At 50.5% G+C, this 22,207-nt stretch overlaps 1 protein-coding gene across 2 annotated transcripts; it reads right to left on the bottom strand.

Moving 5' to 3' along the window:
• Nucleotides 1-94: 94 nt before the first annotated feature.
• Nucleotides 95-21,235, bottom strand: RNF207 (ring finger protein 207). Of its 2 annotated transcripts, none has more exons than XM_077312073.1 (18): nt 20,626-21,235; nt 18,423-18,613; nt 14,572-14,701; nt 14,159-14,303; nt 13,605-13,686; nt 13,177-13,252; nt 12,039-12,164; nt 11,397-11,443; nt 10,256-10,328; nt 9,846-9,914; nt 8,948-9,016; nt 7,951-8,072; nt 4,982-5,174; nt 4,465-4,650; nt 3,149-3,200; nt 1,930-2,047; nt 1,595-1,687; nt 95-1,210 (listed from the first exon to the last, which is right to left on the bottom strand). In XM_077312073.1, the coding sequence occupies exons 2-18, from the start codon at nt 18,611-18,613 to the stop codon at nt 991-993; spliced, it is 1,992 nt and encodes a 663-aa protein (XP_077168188.1). In that variant the 5' UTR covers nt 20,626-21,235; the 3' UTR covers nt 95-990. The 2 variants fall into 2 exon arrangements, with proteins under 2 accessions (XP_077168188.1, XP_077168189.1); XM_077312074.1 differs by lacking the exon at nt 20,626-21,235 and adding an exon at nt 17,725-17,825 and having other exon boundaries at nt 18,423-18,516.
• Nucleotides 21,236-22,207: the final 972 nt, after the last annotated feature.

The following is a 22,207-nucleotide window of genomic DNA, read 5'->3' as shown; positions in this document are numbered from 1 at the left end:
TTGTGGGGGGAAGAAGGGAAGGCTATCGGAAGCCACTTTGAGACTCTTGAGTAGTCAAAAGAACAGGACAGCTCTTCTTTTCTTCAATTGCACTCTTTTATTTTTTAAGTGCATCCTAAAGTGCTTTCCCCCCTGAATTTATATGGGAGGTCCATTTCACACTCAGTACACTTTACTTCGAGAACATGAGACTCCGGCAGAGATGCAACAGGCAGCCTCCACTGAGACTGATTCCTGCTGCAAAACCTGTCGGGAGGAAGTAAAGCCAGGGAAATGAAACATGCAGAGAAGCATGGGCACCCTCCTCTGTGAATGGGCACTTTGGTATTACAGAAGCTTTAAATTATTCTTTGAATCGCTCCCCCCGGACATTAGCAAAACGATATGCCCCATTACGCCATTTAGTGTTTAATTCTATGAAGTGTCTTGGGAAATTGACTTCTACGAATGCGGCAAGGCATAGAGAAAACAATTTCTGTCTCCCCAATAGGAGAGAGCAGGCGGAGGGGCTACTCATATAGAACAACCCCCCGGACAGCAGAGCTCCCTGTACAGGTGCTGACAAGCTAGACACAGCTCCGTTGCTCATGCAGGTAGCTGGAAGCAGGGGTTAGTTCACACTGGTGCCAAGGCAGCGTACACATGGTACACAGGGCCAAAAAAAAAAAAAAAGTACACCCGAGAATCCCAATATTCATTCCCCCCTCCACCCTTTAAACAAAGCTTCTAGCCCATAGTGTGTTTGCAAGAGGACAGGCAACGCTTGGTACAAACTCAGAAGCCAGAAGAATTTCGGAGGAAGATTTCCAGCGATTCCTAATAGGGCCACATGTGGTCGCGTGCGCCTCTCTGCGGCGGGGAAACTGCCAAAGAAACCATGCCAGCGTCCACGATGCAAGATCTTTTGCAGGATCCAGGCTGCCTCCGTGCCCAGTCACTCGGGCGGCTCTGCTGCTTAGCGCCCAGCCCTGTCGGGCGTCCTCCTAAGAGCTAATGAACACTGTGCACATTCGGCACAGGAGCCCCTTCGCCACTGGACCTGCTGCCGCCACCCACTGGGGGGCTGCTCCCTTGGCCTTTCGGCTGGCCCTTGCAGCAGTCTTTGCTCTTCGACAGCGGATCTTCGGCGGCCGGGCCAAAAGCGTGGGGTTCTGCTTTGGGTTCCGAGGGTCCCTCTTGCCCTTTGGCGGTTTCGTTGCCTGGATTGGCCCTTGGGGAGAAGAGGAAAAGAAGAGCATCGTCTCACAGTTATGGAAGGCAGGGCTGCGGATGAAGCACATGGTGCCCTCGGCCGGGCAGGCCGCCTACAAGTTCAAACGTGATGCGGAGAAGAAGCAGAGGTCACCCCCTCGGTGGCATGCTGGCTCTCCACTTGTCCCTGTCTTCCCAGGAAGGTGGACCCCTGGGTCAAAGGACGTCACAAGACCCCATTCTGTTCGGCTTGTGGGGAAGGGGGGACCTTGTGGGGAACAGGGCCTCCCAAAAGGGACGGCTTCCGACGTGACATGTGACACGGCACCAGGCCATTTTGTGACTTCAGGGGAAACACACTGGGGGAAAGCCAAGCTCTCTACCACGAAAGCGGACGCAATACCTGTGCAGGACGTCACCGTCCACCGTCGCGCTGTCATCATAGATGTTAAGCAGGTTCTCGGTCTGGCTGTCCTTCTCCTTCGGCTCCTGCAACCTGAGCGTTCAGGGACAGGTAGGTAAGCAAGGCAGGTGGCTTGGGCAGGTGAGCCAGTGGAAGCCCCTTGCTTTCCGGCTCTCGCGTCTAATAGGAAATTTCATGCAATCCCAGCGGAATGGGGAGTGCCGAGTCGGACGGCAGGTGGTTAATCCGTCTCCTGGGCTCTTGCCTGCGGTCCCCTCTGTCCACGCCCCAAAATGGATGCTAGGACCTGCAAGGCCGGTTTCTCTCTGGCCTACCTGGGCTCCAGGCGTTCCTTCACTTTGGCGATGGAGCGGACGTAGGGGGCGATCTGTTTGGTGATGGTGGTCAGGTAGCTGTTTTCTTGTTTCAGCTGCAGGAGGTCGTGCAGCTGGGCTGGAGAGAGGAAGGTCAGAGCAAAGTACATCAGGCAAGCCAAATGTTTTGCCGCTGGGGGGGGGGGGGATGCCGACCAAGCCAGCCTGGCATAATGGTTACACTAATCATCTGGGAGTCCCCCCATGATGGAGTTCCCGCTCCGTCACTCTTTTACACCCCAACTTTGCCCCCCAGTAGGGACCCACGGCGGCTTACATCTCCATTTTATCCTGACAACGACCCTGTGAGGTAGGTCAGGCTGGCCCAAGGTCCGCCTACAATCTTCCACAGCTGAGTGAAGATTTGAACCTGGGCCTGAGGTTTTATTCACCGCGTTTCGCTGGCTCATTTGTGCAGTCACCCCAATTCCACCCCTGTTTATGCCCTCACAGTCACTCGCAGCCTCTTGCCCAGGGTTTCCCCTGCTCCATGGCACGACCAACCCTTCCGCAAACAGCAGAGGACTCTTCCGTGCACGGCTGCTATTCCGCAATGGGGAAAGGGGGCTCTGAGACTATTTAACGCAGCAGGCTCTTTCGATGAAAGCTGCTGACACCGTGAGTGTCTTAAACCTCTTCGTTCCATTCCTTGCATGTAGTGAAAGGGTCCATCACCAACAGGTCACCGAGTGGCTACTGGGGTCTGGAAACCAGCTCCAGTGAAATGATTGGTGGCTCGTTTTGCGGCCTTTTTGATCTTTGTAAGATATCCATTATAGGTCTGTTTCAGTGGTCTGTGAACTCTGGCAAATTATCCATCCTGTCTCCTGCTTTTTTTTTTTTTGCAACAGAAGGTTCCTGTTTTGTTTCCCGCTGAAGGAATTAAGACAACATTAGGGTCAGGACAGGAGATTTGTCTGCCCTCTACAGCCTGGTCTCGGTTTTTGGATGGAGGTCTTTTTTTTTTGCTCCAGCAGCTCTTAAGGTAGGGAAGCAAACTCCAGTTGGCTGTTTTGCGTTGGCAGAAACCACAACCGCCTTAAGTGCAAACAGTCCGGGGTTATCAGCGCCATCTTTCAAAGAGCACTATGCTCACAAAAGCAAGAGGGGAAGCACCAAGAGCAGATTACAGTCAAGAGGGGGAAGGAACACCCCCCCCCCCCCAAAATGTTCCACTTACCTTCATAAATCTCTTGTTCATTCGCCACCCGCTGGTAGGTTTCCTCCCATGACTGTAAGACAGAATTGAGAATCACCCACACCCAGGGCTGCACGTATGTATTATAGCAGGCGGCCTACAGAATGCTTGTTTCATTCTGGGCACTAAAGGGCCGAGTTCCTTAAGGAGCCAAAGGAATTCTTGAAACAGTGTGGGAGGCCAGGTAAGATTTCTAGGGAGCAGGGCGAAGATGGGGTGGAAGGCTGCAGAACTTCACCCCCTCAGCTCTGCCACCCCCCTTCCTAAAGGTAAAGGTATCCCCTGTGCAAGCACCGAGTCATGTCTGACCCTTGGGGTGACGCCCTCCAGCGTTTTCATGGTTTGCCAGTGCCTTCCCCAGTCATTACCGTTTACCCCTCAGCAGCAAGCTGGGTACTCATTTCACCGACCTCGGAAGGATGGAAGGCTGAGTCAACCTTGAGCCGGCTGCTGGGATCGAACTCCCAGCCTCATGGGCAGAGCTTTCAGGCGGCTGCCTTACCACTCTGCGCCACAAGAGGCTCTACCCCCCTTCCTAGTATAATGCATTCTGCAGAGTGGTAAAAGCACCATCATGAAGTATACAGCTTTGTTTAATGTACATAAGGGCAGACTGAGCCTTGACGCTCTTTGCTTTTAGAAGCCCCCTAATGGAAGATCTATCACCATATTGAACAACGTTGGCGATCAGCGGATGCCATCCCCTTGACGCCCGGTTGGCACTTGTCCATGGTGGGATGAGGGTTGGTTTCTTACCGCCAGGATTTATTTTTTTATGGCCTTGATTTATATATTGTTGTATGCTTTAATGGGATTTTATTGGGGGTTTTATTGTAACTGGGGATTAATTTTTGTAACCCACCACGAGCAGCGTGTCAAAAGTGTCAGGAAATAAATCAAGAAATAAAATAAACTTAGGCTGGGCGGCAGGGATGGTCCCCACCTGGACACCTTCCACTTGACAAATCCTGCAGTAGATCTGCTTATTAGCTTCTGCTATCACGTCTCGCTTGGCCTTTAGGAACCCGGCAATTGTGCCTGTGTTCTGCCCTTCTTTCAGTGCATGTACACACAAGCTGCTCTCCAGGTGAGGTCTTTCACGCTACCTTCGACTTACCTGGAGATGCCGGGGACTGAACCTGGGATCACCTGTGTGCCTAGCAGATGCTCCGCCTCCGAGCCCTGGTTCCTCCCCTGAATCTTATGTAGTAATAGACATATTCTTGGCTCTGCCCTGGTATTAAGAAACAAACCAAGCCGCTGGGTGGAGTTCCCTCTGAAAGGACTCCGGGGCCTACCTCTTCGAACATGCTCCTCATCATCTCCACGGACGAGTATTCGGAGGCAATCTGCACGTCCATCTGCAGGGACTTCTGCAAGATCTCGCTCATGATCTCCGTCTTGATGAGGGAGTGGTGCTTGGTGAGGTCACGGTGGAGCTCCTGCACTTGATCCTTCAGGTTCTGGATCTCCGTCTGGAGGATCTGAGACGGGAACACAGTAAAGAAACGAGCTTGAACTGTCCAAATTATATATCCGACTTTTCTCTCGGCAAAGGATCGGACGCCAGATGAGCAAAGGGCAGATCTTCCTCTCTTTTTCTTTCTGTGTTGCTGTCGGATCTTTTACCCAGCTCTTGGTTACGGCCCTCAGGCTCCAATTAGGATGCCAAGAGCCTTTTCTGGTTGTTGTCTTCCGGTTCATGCCGCTGGGCATGCCCAGAGGAGGGCGGGAGATAAATCAGCTCAGCCAGGCTTCTTGCGGCTGTGGCTGGCCGGCCAGCTAGCAGACCCTTCCCAGTTCCCCCCTCCGTACCCGGTACATATTCTCATAATTGCGGCAATGTTCCGTGAACGACGTCTCTCCGCTCTCGGCCAGCAAGACCTTGGTGCTGATGTAACGGTGCATCGTCGGCTTCCGGACAACGGAACCCGTCAGAGACATCTTTTCGCAAGCAGAGGGGCAGGCGGACACCATGAGGGTCTTGGAACACGGGCCTCCGGCGATCCTGAAGCAAGACGAGAGAAGGGATGCATAAAAAGCCGCAGTCCAGGACACCCACAATGTCGCTTGCAGATTATTTCCTGCTGCTTTTGCAGAGCAAAGACTGTAAGAATCCTGACTTTTTGACCCTCCTTGAATGAAATTCAGCGGAGTCCAATAACCGGGGAGACGGGTGGGAAACCGTACGCTAGAGCTCCTAGTGCAGGGACTAGAGTTGTTGAGAGAACCAGCAAAACAGGGACTAGCAGAACTCCTGTGGGCGGCAATAAAAAAAAGGTAAAGGTATCCCCTGTGCAGGCACCAAGTCATGTCTGACCCTTGGGGTGACGCCCTGTAGCGTTTTCATGGCAGACTCAATACGGGGTGCTTTGCCAGTGCCTTCCCCAGTCATTACCGTTTCACCCCCCCCAGCAAGCTGGGTCCTCATTTGACCGACCTCGGAAGGATGGAAGGCTGAGTTGACCTTGAGCCGGCTGCTGGGATCGAACTCCCAGCCTCATGGGCAGAGCTTCAGACTGCATGTCTGCTGCCTTACCACTCTGCGCCACAAGAGGCAATAAGGACATCAATAAAAAAACAAAAATTTCACAATGCCACCCGATAAAGAGTGCAGGGCACCTGACCCACTCTTCAATCATGCCTCATGCCTCTTCCCCACTTACTGATCAGAAGATTCCTGCAGGCCGCAGCTCCCTCCCTTGGCTCCTCCCTTCTAGCCAGTCTCTCTCTCCGGCCACAGACCTCGGTGACCTGCAGCCGTGGAGGGTTTGCACCCTCCGTTTCTCTCCAGAGAGAGGAAAGGGCTCCGGGATGCCGACTGCTGCAGAGCCCACCACCCGTTCCTCCCTCTGGCTTTGGAGCAGACAGCCTTTTGCCTACGAGGGCAGCAGCTGTGGTGGAGCGAGGGGGTGTCTGTGATGTCAACGCGCCTAAATATATCCAGCACTAGGGAACAGGGCCCTGGACAGTTCTGTGAAATTCTGATAAAAATAGGGATGTGTGAACTGCCCACTGGGGGGGGGATTCTGGTGATGAACCTCTCTGCAGGTAGACTGGGGAGGGGTGGGATAGAGACAGAGAGGCTCATTGGCCGTTGCAGCAGGTTGGGGAGCACCTACGGCCGAGGAGGGCCAAGCACATCTGGCCCCCAGAAAGCACATCTGGCCCCAGAGGATTCAGCAATCATTGGGAACGTCAGCTGGCTGTGCTGCATCTTGTACCTTAGGGAGCCAAGCTCCTACTCTTATTGCTATCGTCCTGTTTTGTACAGTGATAGGGACATTCCTCCAACTTAGCTCTGGATCGAGGCATGAGATAATATTTGTATTTTTAAAAACCTGCAGCCTGCACCTTTCCCCTTCTAATTCCACAAGGCAAAGGGCCAGAGGGTTTCCCTCCCCTTAAATGAAAGCTGCGTTACAGTACAGTGATGCAACCGAGCATTATAATGATATCATCACCTGGCAATCACTATTTTTTTTCTTACGTCAAGAATACACTTGGGTGGGGGGAGCAGGAATGGCACCGGCAGCGATTAAGATAAGGAAAATAGAAATGGCGTAGACAGGGCCTGCAAAAAGGCACACCTTCCCATCCACATGACAACCAGGTGACTGCAGTCTTTCCCCAAAAGCAGGACAAACAGAAGCAATACCTTGTGGAAGCTCCCGTCAAAAGCACCACTTTAAGGAAGCCAAAGTAGAGCTGTACACTTCTCAGGGTTTTGTTTGGTTCTCTGATGAATGTGTCCGTATGATAGTCTGCACTCATTCACACATTACAGTCTGAAGCGTACACCTAAGATTTATAATGGGTGCGTTGGCTCCCTGACAGCGCTGCTGCGTGAGATTTTCAGATGGGTTTTTTGTGATATTTGCTCGGGCGTTGGAGCCTAATGGACGCGGAAAGGGTGTTTCTTTTCTTCCTTTCCTCTCTTTGATCCAGTGCCAGCTGTACCGGGAAAGCTCTAAGACAGTGGCATCCAGCCCGGGCAGCCTGACTTTCCAGGAACTGAAACACACTTGGAGCTCATCAGGACGGCCGTGTTGCCCTCTAGTGACCCAAGGACACCCGAGGCTACGATCTGCCCAGCTCAAGGGTAAGTCAAGCGTGTGTGGGAGTGACGGCAACTGTACGCCCCCCTCTGTACGCCATTAGGTACTGCCTTATTGTTGAGTCGCAACAATCTACAACCTGTTTTCCTTGCTGTGGACAAGCCAATCTGAATGAGAAGCCAATCATAGAATCATAGAGTTGGAAGGGGCCATACAGGCCATAGAATCATAGAATCATGGAAGGGGCCATACAGGCCATAGAATCATAGAGTTGGAAGGCGCCATACAGGCCATAGAATCATAGAATCCTAGAGTTGGAAGGGGCCATACAAGCCATCTAGTCCAACCCCCTGCTCAACGCAGGATCAGCCCAAAGCATCCTAAAGCATCCAAGAAAAGTGTGTCTCCAACCTTTGCTTGAAGACTGCCAGTGAATGCTCAATGCGTCCCACAGACCCCATGGTGTGTGGATGCAGCTCGAGATCGCTTGTTTCTCCAGTTTAGCATGCCTGTTTCAGATCCTCATTCCCATATTCGGCATCCAAACCCTGCTCTGAACCTCAGCGCTCTCACGTTTTGGCGTCCAAGTCACCGGACACAGACACCCACGGCTCCCCCTGTTTTTATTTTTGAACCACAGCCCGGCAAAAAGCATTCTGGCGTACCCCCAACTAAAGCAGTCCCCCCACCTGCCCACAAATGACATGGAGAGAGTGGACGACTCACATGTTTCCGTTGCTCATCCCAGGCCCGATGCCCCCGCCGTTCACGACAACCGAGCGTCGCGGCGTCAGAAGCAGCAGCGGCTCCAAGCAGTGGGCGAACTCGGCCCTGTATTCGGTGTTGATCTGGAAGAAAACCGGTGAGGAGGATCTGGCTAATTTATACAGTTTTACAGTTTATAGAGTTTTCCTCCCCCTACAGATGGATGTGACTGCTGGACGCAGGACTTCCTGTGAAAATGGAAGCCCCCATGTCAAATTCTGCTCCTTCTCTCTGCTGCATAATTAATCTGACCTCACAGCGTTATTTGTTTCTCCGCCTCACCAGTAATAATCAACGGTGCAGACTTGAAGGTGCATATCGTGTGGAGACATCTGGGTGCAAATCACTTACGACACAAAACCAAGATGGACAGACTATAACGCAGGGCTGCCGTTTTCTGCAGCAGCTCGCAAATATCACGAGTGTGAAATTCCACCCTTTGGCTCCTGCCTGGGCAATGCTGGGTACAAAACCCCGAGATACTGAAAATGTCCCAGGTTTGCTTAAGGTTCACAACTGGGCAGCATTTTCCCACCTGCATGCCTATTTCCTCTGTAGTCACGAAAATAGTTGATCATCAAAGCAGGAATAACTGTTACAGCAAGAATGCAAATCTGCTAAATCAGAGGCAAGTGTTTGTAATTTCTCTGCAGTCATCAGAATACTATCTTATGAAGCCGCTATTTTTTGCTAAAAAGGCTCAGAGAGAATAAACCAGACAGGAAAGCAGAAGTCATGGGGAGGGAGGGAGGGGGGGAGGGAGGGAGGAAGGAGAGAGAGAGAGGGAAGGAAGGAAGGAAGGAAGGAAGGAAGGAAGGAAGGAAGGAAGGAAGGAAGGAAGGAAGGAAGGAAGGAAATGTGTGCAGGAGAACTCTGAAATGCAAATATTCCCACTCCAGACTTTTTTAAGGCCAGCTTGCTCTGCTCATTCTGCAAAGAAGGCAACACCTCCCCTTACCTTGCTGGTTTGGGAGGGCCTCATCCGATGGGGAAGCTTGACAATTTTCTGCAATCTCTCCATCAGTTGCTGAAAGCAGAGACATGGGTCAGATGGCATCAGTTTCCATTGTAACTAGAGCCATCCTGAGTGTTTCCAAACAAAAAGGGACCAAACAACTACTGGAAAGAGACCCTCCGACAAACCATTGGGCCCCACTTTTCACTGCCCGAAGGAGTCTCAAAGTGGCTTTCCTTCCCTTTCCTCTCCCCACTGCAGACATTCTGTGGGGCAGGTGAGGCTGAGAGAGTCCTGACAGGCCTGCCCTGTGAGAACAGATCTATCACGGCTGTGACTAGCCCAGTGTCACCCAGCTGGCTGCATGTGGAGGAGCAAAACCCATCTTGCCAGATTAGAAGCTGCCGCCCTTCATCACCATGCCAAGTTAGCTTTGAGAGCCAGTTTGGTGTAGGGGTTAGGAGTGCGGACTTCTAATCTGGCATGCCGGGTTCGATTCTGTGCTCCCCCACATGCATCCAGCTGGGTGACCTTGGGCTCGCCACGGCACTGATAAAACTGTTCTGACCGAGCAGTGATATCAGGGCTCTCTCAGCCTCACCCACCCCACAGGGTGTCTGTTGTGGGGAGAGGAATGGGAAGGCGACTGTAAGCCGCTTTGAGCCTCCTTCGGGTAGGGAAAAGCGGCATATAAGAACCAACTCCTCTTCTTCTTCTTCTTGCCAGTGGTTTCTGAAGATATTAAGCTGATGCCTTCGGGATTTTTCCAAAACAACTCTTGTTCCAGCGAGATCAGACAGAATTGGGTCTGTGCTTTTTGGGGGAAAGATGCTTTGAGGAAGAAGGGAGTCAGTACCAGGAAGCCCAGGTGCTGGGGACCAGGTTGTTGGCTTGCACTTACGTAGCCTAAATCCAGGAATTCGGCTTTGTTTGCAGAACTCAGAAAAGCAGAGCAGGTTACCAGATGGACCTAGACAGAAAGGCCAAAAGTCACAGCTTGCCCTCCTTATACAAACATGCAACGTCCCTTTTGATAGTTGTAGATGAAGAAGCTTAGAGTGATACGCTCTTGTTTGTGTATTTGTGCATTTCTATACTGCCCTCCCTGGCGCAGAGCGGTTTACAGGGAACGTGAATTGTTAACAGCGCTATATAAATTCAGTATGTTAACCATGAAGTATCATCAACAACAACAATATTTCGTGAGAACATCCTTTCTTGAGACGGAGACACATTGGATGAGGAAAACCAGACCTGTTGGATTTCGGCCTGTCACATAACTCCCTGTGCACAGAACCCCTCCTGTCTTACCTGGAGAGTGGGCAGTAGGGATGCCAGGTGGGCGAGCTGCTCCTTGAAGGCCTTTTCTTTTTCTTCATACTGACTGAAAAGAGCCAAAACAGAGATGTAACTATGCTGCTATTCATTTGGGAGCTTGGGTAAGCCTGACCTTAACAGGGACTATAAGGGTTACAATGTGTCCTTATTTGCCTTACTGGCACCCATCTTTAAAAAGCCCGATTTAGTAGTTAAATCTGCAAAACATTCCGTTTTGTCAGCATTTGGTGCTGGGTGTCCTGCAACCACCCCCGACCTTCCTTTTTCTGAGGCTCGATCTAACATTCTACAATGCTGATAGCGGAGGCACCTTTAGAGCTGCCATGTTGTGAGCTCCTTTAGAGCTGCCATGTTGTGAGCTCCTTTAGAGCTGCCATATTGCGAGCTCCTTTAGAGCTGCTGTGTTCCCCCCGTTTCTTGGCAACCCTTGGGGCATGCGTTAATTTCTCTTTGCATTTGCGGAGGGAAGAACACGACAACACAACCGGGTTGGGCTTAGAAGCAGCGGAGGTGCCGGGTGGGAACTTCTGCTGCCTCTCTGCCTTGCGATTGGTTGGCTCACTAGACTGCTCCTCGTAGAGGACGACACAGAATATGCAGCCCTTAGAGAAGGCTTCCTGTTGCGTCTCTGCACGAGTCCCTGTTCAAAAGTTTTCTCTACCCAGTCTACAAAAAGTGAGATCCCTTGAAGAAGCATCTTACTCTTTCACACCGTTTTTTGGGAAACTGCGAAGCGCACCCTTAATTCGAGAGCAAAAAATCTCTCCCCTGCTGTCTAAAGGTTGGGAAATCCCGCAAAGCTCTGCGATATGAAGGCTGACGCCAGAGGGTGCTGTTGCTTCCCAATCACATGGGAGCTTCTAAAGTCAGATTTCTCAGGAACAGACAGCAAAGCAAACAGCTTACTCAGTGCAAAAGGCGTTTAAGACCTCACCAGATGGATAATGGCTGCATGGATGGTTTACTGGAGTCTGTTATTTATTTCTGTGGCTGTTATTTATTTCATTGGGATACGCAGGACATTGCACACAAGTAGGGGCAAAACAAGACAGCCCCCAGCCCCCAGCAGGCGAACAGAAGGCTTCTCGCTGCTAAATAACTGGTGCCTTCTTACCTCTGGACCACTTTTAAAAGCATCTTCTTCCTTTCCGCCAACCTGTCCTGCAAAGAAAAGGGGGGGGGAAGGGGAAGAGAGCATAAACACCCTGACAAGATGACTGTTCCCAGGGAGACTCTCTGTTAGCTACTTCACAGATTTGGAGGGAGCCTTTCCGGATGCTCCACCAGAAAGCCTAGAGAAGGTTAGCCCTGCTGTCTTTAGTTCTTCTTCCAGGAAGCCCCACGGAAAACCAGCCGGTGCTCTCTTGCCGCCTCCACAAATTGAAGATTAACTTCACATTCTTGAGGACTAGAAACTTGCATTAAAATTCCAAGCGGTTTCTGGGCACAGGCTACACGTGGCTCTTTGCGTTTGGGGCAAGGAGACAATAAAAGGATTTCTTTGTGTACGGGGTAGTCAAACTGCGGCCCTCCAGATGTCCATGGACTACAATTCCCAGGAGCCCCCTGCCAGCGAATGCTGGCAGGGGGCTCCTGGGAATTGTAGTCCATGGACATCTGGAGGGCCGCAGTTTGACTACCCCTCAGCTAAACCATCCTAGCCTTCCATCCCAATCTGGTGTTTAGGGGCAGGCGGGTCACCCATGTGACTGACTCTCCATCATTTTGCCTTATTGGACTTCCGCTCGCCCCTCACCTGCATGTTGCTGAACAGCGAGTTGATGGCCGTCTCCTCTTCATCCGCACTGTTGCGCACTTCCTCGATCATGGCTTTGAGGAGCACGATCGCCTCTCGCGTGGAAGTCTGCAGCTCTTTCACAGCCTGGGTGGCGCGTTAACACAGACAGAAGGTTGCATGTTACCAGCTGCCAGGGGAGGAAACCAGGATGGCTAGATGGAGGCACCCCAACGTTCACGCCCATTAGCAGGCTGGCCTGGTCCCCCCTCTCCAGGATACTTCTGGGATTCAGCCCTCCTCGCTTCTATCATTGCCTTCTCTAAAACCACAGAGTGGCAGGAGCAAAGCTGGCCATGCAAGAGCTGAGCTGACCAGGTCGAGCCAGAGTTCTTTGCAAGAGATAACCTGCATCATCTACACAGACAGACTGGAGGTTTCCAGCAGTGGATGAAAAGTAGCAATAAAATAGATTTTTTGGGGGAGGGGCTTGGTGTAGTGGTTAGGAGTGTGGACTTCTAATCACCCTTGGGAAGCCTTGTATTTTCTGCCTGTGCGTCCTTTTTCCGAGCAGACCTGGGCCTAGTCTGCACACAAAGGATAATGCACTTTCAATGCACTTTAGAAGTGGATTTTCCTGTTCTGCACTGGAAAATCCAGCTGCCAAAGCACACTGAAAGTGCATTATCCTTTGTGTGCAGACTAAACCCAGGATGGGACTCCCAGACCTTAACTGTTCCCTGCCCCAGGAACGTCGTTTCGACATAAGATTTGGACTGGCTGCAAGCAGACATTTTGACCCAGACCCAGGGAGCCACTGTTAGGGGGAAGGGGCAGGACTCAGTGGTAGGGCATCTGCCTGGTTGTGCAAAAGGTCCCAAGTTCAATCCTCAGCAGGCAAGAGGGGAGATGGGAAAGACCTCTGTCCGAGACCCACCTAGGGGGGCTGCTGCCCAGTCTGAGTAGTTGATATTGACTTTGAGGGCCTGATCCAGTCTGGCATCCTCCTGTGTCCACACACCTACTGAGAGATTCCCTAGCCCCCCAGTGCCATCCTAAACAGAGCTGTCCACGGAAGCCAATGTGTGTGGAAGGAAGCAATTCAGCTTAGCAGAGCACTGCCAAGGTCCCCAGGGATCCGCCCGGATTCTGTACCCACCATGACCGCCTGGTCTAGCTTCTCGCAGCCTTGCATGTACGCAGTCTCAATGTCGATGCAGTGCGCTCTGCTCTCCCTAGAGGAGGAAAGACCAAAGGACGTGGGATTGAGATCACGCCATCGATTTAACATCCCCAAAACCTCCATGGTCAGCACCAAGGAGCCTTGCGTCCTTCGGCCCAGATCGGCCTTCCAGATCACCGCCTTCATTGCTCCTCCTCGTCTCCTGCCATTTCGGTCGGCCTCCTTGGTTCTGAGCCATCGTGGACTAACTGCGTTTTGCATACATCGCGGCCCCCCACGGCTTCCTCCCCCCCTGCCCCCTCTTTCCCGCTCCTCTGTAGGGCAGTGATCTCCCCCATGCTCTTGATTTGGCTTCTAGCGCACCGTGCCACATCTAGCTAGTAAGGGGGGAAAGAAGCACTCACACTGGCATATCCCGGAAGCAGTTAATGCACAGCATGGATTTCTTCTCCGTAGAGAACATGATGTAGAGCTCTTCATGAAGCGCTGGAAGAGACGGAAGCAAATCATCCATCGGGCGGGGAAAAGGTGACTTCTGAAATCTTTTAATTTATCGGCAACGTTGCTTTAAAGCAGGGATAGTCAAACTGCGGCCCTCCAGATGTCCATGGACTACAATTCCCAGGAGCCCCTGCCAGCGAATGCTGGCAGGGGCTTCTGGGAATTGTAGTCCATGGACATCTGGAGGGCCGCAGTTTGACTACCCCTGTTTTAAACACTCAGAAGTGTGTGCTTCTACTTAAGGACACCCCTGCGGTTTTGTTGGGTTGCCCCAGCACCTACTATGCTTTGTGACAATCCCACCTGCCTACAGATGTCAGTGGTCCATGAGGAATGTGGCCGGTGGACGAGCCACAGAGCAGGGGCCATGATCCGGGTCCTTAAGGGCGGATAGTATTTGCGGCAAAGTGACAAGTTCTGCTTATCGCAGAGGAGGGCCCGCGTGGGGATCGCCTACCGCATTTCTTGTGGATGTCTTTGGTGCGCTTGGTCAGAGACACGATCTCATGGCGGGAAAACATCTTGGCTTTATGGGTCTCCTCGCGGCATTTGGCACAGAGGGGCTGGTTGCAGGTATTGCAGAAGTACATGGTGTCCAAGTCCTAGGACGGGCGGTCGGAAAGCAAAAGTCATTGGGCGGGTGGAAAGACACTTTCTAAAAAGGGCAGCTCTCTATCAAATGTGCACCTGTGAGTCCCCATGGCAGGCCTGGATGAGGACTGTGCTATGCTTAGTTAGGTCTTTGTAAGTGTTCTCCAGACCATGCGGGGCTTTGAGCCTGCTCTCCTGCAACGAAGCCCAGGTCAACTCTGGGCTCGCTGCACCAGGGCCTGGGGAAAGAGATGGGAGCCTACCTGGCTGCTTCTTTACCTGTTTTTTGCACTGAAGGTCGCAATTTGCACACTGTGTTTCCTCCTCACAGTCCCCAGAGCTGTCCACCAGGAACTTGAGGAGACGGTCCTCAGGGGGCAGGCCACTTCCTTTCACGATGGACTGGTGTCTGCGACAGAAAAAGGCAGGCTAGAGACGGCACCTGGGTCTTCATGCAAGCAAGCAAGCAAAAGAAAAGAAAGACCCAAGTCCCCAGCCTAGGGATGTCTTCTCAGAAGTGAATTCCACTATGCTTCATGGAGCAATCACTCAGGTAAGCGCGCACAGCCTCTGGATCCATGCAGTGCTTCTTTTGCCTTTTTTCTGAATGAAAAACCGGAGACACGCTCTTTTCTGAATCCCAAGAAGGCATGTCTTGGTGTGTGGGAGAAGCATAAGTTATTCTGCTGGTTGTTTTGAAAAAAGATCAACCGGAGGTATATCACCATAACACTCTAGTGATGTATTTAGCTTTAAAAAAAAACTGTCAAAGCTCTTTGGTGGCAAGGGAAGTGGTGGTGGGGGGTGGGAATGGCAATAAACTAAAGAATGAAGAATTTCATGAGACGAATGCTCTGCTGAAGAGGCATTTGCCATAGTAGCAAGTTGGATTTTACCCCAAAACCAAAGTGTTGCTTGGACATCACTGGCGTGCTGATGTCACTTCCTGTGCAATGTTGGTCACGTGGCCTGGGTCTTCCTCTTTTTCCTGGTAAGTCCCCCCCACCTGGCCAATTGAATGAGTTTTATTTATCCATTTCTCCCCTACCTTGCTCGCTTTTAACTGTCTCACTTTAGGACTCTGGATCAAATGCATGTTTTTGAGAGGGTTACGGTGGGCATTTTAAATGTGTGGTTTTTACTTTATTATTTCATTTCTACCCTGCCAGCTGCCATCGTTCTGGTCTCCTCCCTTTTGTCCTCACAACCAACCTCTGAGGTAGGTTAGGCTGAGACTAGAGGAGAACTGAAATGCTGGACTTTTTGTAGTCTCAAGGCAGCTGACAATTGCCTTCCCTTCCCTCTCCCCACAACAGAGAGAGGTGAGGCAGAGAGAGCTCTGAGAGAACTGGGATTGGCCCAAGGTCCGTGAGAGAACTGTGACTAGCCACCGCTCTTAACCACTGCACCAAGCTGGCGCACAAGATCAAGAGGAGGTAGGTGACTAGCCAAAAGTCACCCAGTGAATTTCCATGGCAGAGTGGGGATTCACAGTCAGAGTAGTTCAGCAGTGGAATAGGCTGCCTAAGGAGGTGGTGAGCCCCCCCTCACTGGCAGTCTTCAAGCAAAGGCTGGATACACACTTTTCTTGGATGCTTTAGGATGCTTTTGTCTGATCCTGTGTTGAGCAGGGGGTTGGACTAGATGGCCTGCATGGCCCCTTCCAACTCTATGATTCTATGATTCTACGAAACCCGGATTTCCCAAATTATAGTTTGACACTAACCACTAACCCCCCTAGAGCTTCAGAACAGTACAGGGATCAGAGTGCTATTTTCATTCCTGGGAGTCCTGGCTGCCGTTATTTTGGGACAGTAGTCAAAGCACAGGGAGGGTCTCTCTCTTACCCTCTTATCACTAAACTTGCATCCCCCGGGCTGCATCTCTTCTCCTAGGAAGTCCTGCCACCTGCTATTTTTAATGCTTCAAGGGCTTTCTCGCGGGGCTGAATTCTCTCGGAAGAGAGAGCTCCCGGTGGCTATTAGTCCGAATAAGCACGGCTGAAGTCTGTGTTTCTCCCCCTGCCCCAAAGATCCTAGGCTAGACAGAAAGCTCTGTGTCTCCTTTGTGGTGTGAAGCCCTGTTTCGCAGTTTTGGTAGGCTCTGCATTGCTTCACCATTTTACTCGGCTGACAAAAGAAGTGTATGTACACAGACAGAGGACGCCAAGCCATCTTTGATGCCCTGTTAGCAACCGTAGCATTGTGCATCAGAGCACGGGTGCTGAGTCTTCATAGGGCATAGCGTCCGCTCTCCTGCTGCATCGGCACTAAAAGGCCTTGGAGACATGTCCCGTTTTGCTGCCCTCCCTGGCCAGACCCCTCTGCCAAACCAGAGCCCCCCACCCCCACACTAAAAGCAGAGGCTCTCTGCTCCGCAGCTGTTGACAGACGAAGCCCATTGTGGGACTGGTTTCATGTTTCAGCTCCCCACCCTCCAAGAAAAAAGAGGGAACTTCTAACATGCTTGTTTTCCCGGGTCTATTTACTTGGTTTGGACCCGGCATGCACACGCAAGGGCTAAAAATAAGTATACCGACAGCCTTGTTCTATGGGTGGAAAAGAGGAACGCAAGCCGGTGAAAAGAACAATAAACACCATCCCTGCTCCGGTTTCTCACTGGGCATATCCCTCAGCCGGCTCCCAGCTTCATCTCGCCAATCACGGAGTCTCGGATGCCTTTGGCAGCGACGCACAAACCCGATACGGATGCCTCGCAGGCAGGGACAAAGGCCAGACACCTGCCTCTGCTTCCTTTTTTAGAAAAGCCAGGGCCTTTTGCACTAGGCCAGTCATGCCCACCCTGGAAAGGCCTGCCACGAGATAACCGCCAGCATGCTGCAGAAAGTAAATGAACGCAGTAATTCAGGCCTCCGACGGGACACAGAGTATTCTTTCCTGTAGGAGGTTGCCTAATGCATCTCTGCGTGCTTCATTGTTCTGAGACATCCATTTTTTAAATCCTGTCCTTCCTCCAAGGGAGTCAGGACAGCGTACGTAGTTGGGGAGGGGGAACCACTGGACACGCACTCAGTTCCCACATCTGTGGTTTATCCCTTTATGATCTGTATGCCAGTTGTGCCGTTCCGATCTTAGCTGTATTAATCGCCTGGTTACTTATTAACAGACCTCTTTATTCTCATTAACCTTACCTATAGGCAGCCTTTAACGGAAACTGTTTCAGGTGTAAATGTCCCAACTGTGCATAATCTCTCAGTTCCTATTTGCACTTAGAGCTGAATGTACTAACTTGAGGGCTAGCCCTGAAACTCAACATTCTGTTCTTGAACTCTGTTTGTATGCTGATGGACAGCCATTCACAAGATGCTGGTAACTGCCTATCTCAGCTAGAAGGGCCCAGTTAATTTGTTAATTATGCATCTCAACTCTTGTCAAACCTTCCTGGCAAAATTCCCCCGCTGCCCTTCTCTACCTATATCAGATGGGGCTCCGCCTGGAAGATGCTGCCACGCTGGTCCATTGGTGTGGTTGGTTGTCACACCTTCTCCTAGCCACCCCACCTGTTAGTGGAGGCTGTTAAGAAGAAGAAGAGAAGAAGAGTTGGTTCTTATATGCCGCTTTCCCCTACCCGAAGAAGGCTCAAAGCGGCTTACAGTCGCCTTCCCATTCCTCTCCCCACAACAGACACCCTGTGAGGTGGGTGAGGCTGAGAGAGCCCTAATATCACTGCTCGGTCAGAATAGCTTTATCAGCGCCGTGGCGAGCCCAAGGTCACCCAGCTGGTTGCATGTGGGGAAGTGCAGAATCGAATCCGGCATGCCAGATTAGAAGTCCGCACTCCTAACCACTACACCAAACTGGCTCCCAGTCTTAAAAGAGTATTATTATTTCAGCCATATGGTTTTTGTATTTCCCTATAATTTTATGGGGTTTCATTCATTCATTCATTCATTCATTGTATTTATATATCACCTTCCCCTGAGGTTTAGGGAGGTTTACATAAAACACAGAAAATACATGGAACTTAGTTTTTCATAATAATACTACTAATATTAGCATTAAACTATCAGCTGCCATCCCAGGAGATCTCCAGCCGTCCCCTGGAGGCTGGCTGCCCTCGCTAGTAATTCTTCCTGTGTCTCTTGACTGGGGAGACCAGGCGGTCCTTACCCGCACAGAGGGCACGTCAGGCGACTGTCGATGGCCCTGCCCCTCAGGCAGCTGGCGCAGAAGTTGTGGTAACAGTCCAGGAGGCAAGGGTGTTCGTATTGCTCGTGGCATAGGAAACACACCAGCGGGTGGCAGTTTGCGTTGTCCAAGTCACAAAGGTTCTCCAGGGGGGAGAAAATACCACCAGACATCTGGAGGAGAGCCAGAAGAAAATAGAAGGTTATGGTCTTGTATCTGTTCTGAAATGGGCTTTCAATTTTTGCAACGTAAGAACAAGAAGTAGAAAGATTGCCTCTTCCGCTAGCAACCAAAGGCCCCAAAAAACTATGACCATGCTCTCCAAATCTGTACATTACAGAGCAATGCTGCTTCTTTTCCTTAACTAAATTTGGAGCCACACATAGACAAGAAAAGATTTTGTGCCGGTTAGAATTACCTGTGTTTCTGCACTCGTCATGGAGCTGAGTGGGCCTCCTGATTTGAAGGCGAGAAGGCCCAGAGCAGTGATTCATGCAGAGATGTAACAGGCAACCTTCATTGATTTCAGGTAATCCTGCAGCCCTCTGTACTGGGAGGGACTGAATGATCTGGTTATACCAGATGCAGGGAGACCGCAGATGTATGGTCTTGCGATGCAGGATGATAGAAAAGACCGAGCCAGAACAGAGATCATGAAGAGATGCAGCAGGCACCCTCCATAAGTGAGTACTTTGAGTTCACAGAAGCTTTTAATTCTGCGATTACTCGAAAAGCTTCTCGGATGGCAACAGTAATCATTCCCTGGTGGTGTAGGTTTTGGAAATGAATGGACTGTTTGCTTTACCTACTGGAATCTCTCAGTCCCTGGGGACCGACAGGGCAATGTGTATTTATAGCAAGCTATGAGCACATTTATGCAGAATGTGTGTGTGTGTGTGTGTGTGTGTGTGTGAGGCCCGCACTGTCTGCTACAGGTGACCTTCCATTATTAGGTTTGCCCTATGAATTGCAGCTGATCCAGTTGCTCAACCTGGGAGGAATTTTATAAATATTGGTTTTCTGGGTGTCCAAAATGCATCAGGACATTTCACCTGTGAATTACAGGTTTAGAAATACTTGGAGATTGTGGGCGTGGAGCCTGGGGTTTGGGGGAGGGGCTTCAACAGAGTATGGTGCCATAGAATCTACCCTCCAAGAGGGCCATTTTCTCCAGATGATCTGATCTAAGTTGCCCGGAGATCAGTTATAATAGCAGGAGATATCCAGCCACCACCTGGAGGTTGGCACCCTCAGTGATCTGAAAGGGCTATGGCAAAATACCACTTTCTTCTCATCTCTAAACTCTCTATCCATCCTAATATAATTTAAGACTGATGGAAATGACCAGGTCCTTCATCAGAGGGCAGCCCTGATTAATTGATATTCATTATCGATTGATATTCACGCATCCATTAAAATGTAAACAAGGAGCATTTGTATCCTGCACTTCCACCAAGGAGTTTGGGGGTGGCCTGCGTGGTTCTCCCTGCCCTATTTTATCCACACAACAACCTTGCGAGGTAGACAAGGAAGAATCATCCAGTGAAATTCACTGTGAGTAGAAGGAAGATGCGATGTTGGGAAATCCCAGATCCTAGCTAGCCATGCCGATCACAACACAAAATTCTCAGCAGGTTAACTGCATGAATTTTAATTTGCTTTATTTTTAGGAGATCTCGCTGCCACCTGCTCAGGATGGCTTACAATTAAAATAAAATAATATATAGTTTACCGGCATAAAACTTATCAATCAAAAACTGTCCCTCCTTGGACAGAAAGCAGGAGAGGGATGCTTTGCTGTATGCGGGAGGTGGTGATATAACTTTTCTGAATAGCGCTGCCCACCAGCTCCTCTTTTTCTGAAAATATCAACATTCAAACATTTTAAAAACTGCAGCTAGATTACTCGGGGGCGGGTCCCTCTGTAATCACTTCACAAGCTGATAGAGAAAGGCACAAATTCACAAAATCCCAATGGTGCTTTTTTTTGGTCAACTGGCAAGATCACCGGTTTAAGAAAATTTGAATCAATGAAACGAGTTTTAATCCACTGACTACACTTTGCAGCCCTAATAACACTTTGTTAAGGAGCAATTAATCCCCGTTATGTGACTGTAATGTTTTCATATCCCGAATTAGCTGGGAACAAAGACCACGTCACTCTTTCCACTCACAGTGTACTCACCTTTCCCTTGGGACTTGCTGCTGCCCTCTCCACTTGGTGCCCTTAGTAGACTAATTTCCAGTCTCTTCTGGTCTGCTGGTAACTTGCTTTTGACAGGTTTCGTGGCTTTTAGACCAGCCAACTGATGAGTTGAGGAACCAGGCATCTGTTAAGAGTTCCAGTAACGTGACCTTTGGACGTGGAATCCTTCCACTCAAAACTTCCTGCCCAAAAGGTAGTGTAAATCCATCCAATCAAAAGGAGTTTTGAATCCCGAATTTCCCTTTCCAGGAACTTGACGGAAGAGATGACAGCATGTTCTACAAAGAAGGAGAATCAGCTGCAAAATTCTGGCCTCTGGCTTCCAAGTGGCAATGGTTGTGTCTGATCTCAGGATTTATTCCTGTGGCTACAGCTGCCTCGGTGTTCTCTCCTTGCTTGTAAAGGGAAAGCCAGGAGCACAACGGAGGAGGAGGTGTGTGTGGCAGTCTTTTGATCATCTGTCTCCCCTAGCCTGTCGGAATCTGTTCCATCTCATTCGCCACCCCTGTCAAGGTTCATCCAAGGTCAGATCAAGTGGCCAACTTATGGGCAGGGGGAGAGGGGAGAAACGACATCCCATACAAACGTCCTCAGTTGTGAGAACCTTTAAAGCAGGGGTAGTCAAACTGCGGACCTCCAGATGTCCATGGACTACAATTCCTATGAGTCCCTGCCAGCATTCTCTGGCAGGGGCTCATGGGAACTGTAGTCCATGGACATCTGGAGGGCTGCAGTTTGACTACCCCTGCTTTAAAGGATCAGACAGCTGAATCACAGCTGAGAAGGTTCAGGCTGTCACCTGAACAGAGAATTATAAAACATATTCCCACACCTCTGAAACATCTGGTAATGGCTCTCCGCTTCCATCACAAATAGTTGGTCTGGCCCAAACTGGAACACCCTTTGTCCTAAAGGGATTAACTCTGTTAGAATGGTGTAGGGTGGGATGCAAATGAACGAGACTCTCTAATGTAAACCCCCCAGGGGTCGATTCCAGACACTCCAGGGGGCACTCTTGTGCTAGTTTTAGTGGTTGGGTAACTGTCACACACAGCGTTTATGAATTTTACATTTGAACGACGGTCGAGAAAGGGCTGGGATTCATCTCCTTGCTAAAGCAAAGTAGATCTGGTCTGAACCACCCTTGGGGCAGGACATGGTGCACCTATGACAACCATTCTGTAGTGTTTCTTATCCCCTGGTGCTCAAAATCAGATTTCCTCTTAACATGCGGATTCCATTTCGCTTTTGATCTAACCCTAGCCATGTAAGCTAAGGGCATCCACATGCTGTACATGCGTGCATTTTCTTATATTTATATTATATTTATAATAAATATTTATTTTTCTTATATTTGCCCAGTCTCGGCTTCTTGTCCGTTCAAAAGCCAAAAAAGCCTTCCTAGCGGAAGAGATGAACTTTGCAGGTGTCTCCTCCGTGCTCGCCCTTACTTTCCCGTCTCCACGTGCTTTCTTCTCCTGTCCATACGGCGAAACTACAACTCCCAGCGACCTCCGCGGCGGATGATCGCACGCCCGATCTCAGACTCAAGCGAGTGACG

The sequence above is a fragment of the Paroedura picta genome, chromosome 15, assembly GCF_049243985.1.
Source record: "Paroedura picta isolate Pp20150507F chromosome 15, Ppicta_v3.0, whole genome shotgun sequence".
NCBI classification, from domain to species: Eukaryota; Metazoa; Chordata; class Lepidosauria; order Squamata; family Gekkonidae; genus Paroedura; species Paroedura picta.
Note: the sequence above shows the minus strand (reverse complement) of the source record. Positions and strands in the feature narration are given on the sequence as shown.

Coding starts and splice junctions, on each gene's coding strand:
- RNF207 (XM_077312073.1), bottom strand. CDS start 18,613: ATGTCTGGTGGTATTTTCTCCCCCCTGGAGAACCTTTGTGACTTGGAC. Junction 3,201..4,464: donor TGAGGAGCATGTTCGAAGAG/GTAGGCCCCGGA, acceptor TCTGTCTTACAG/TCATGGGAGGAAACCTACCA. Junction 1,688..1,929: donor AAGGAACGCCTGGAGCCCAG/GTAGGCCAGAGA, acceptor CTGAACGCTCAG/GTTGCAGGAGCCGAAGGAGA.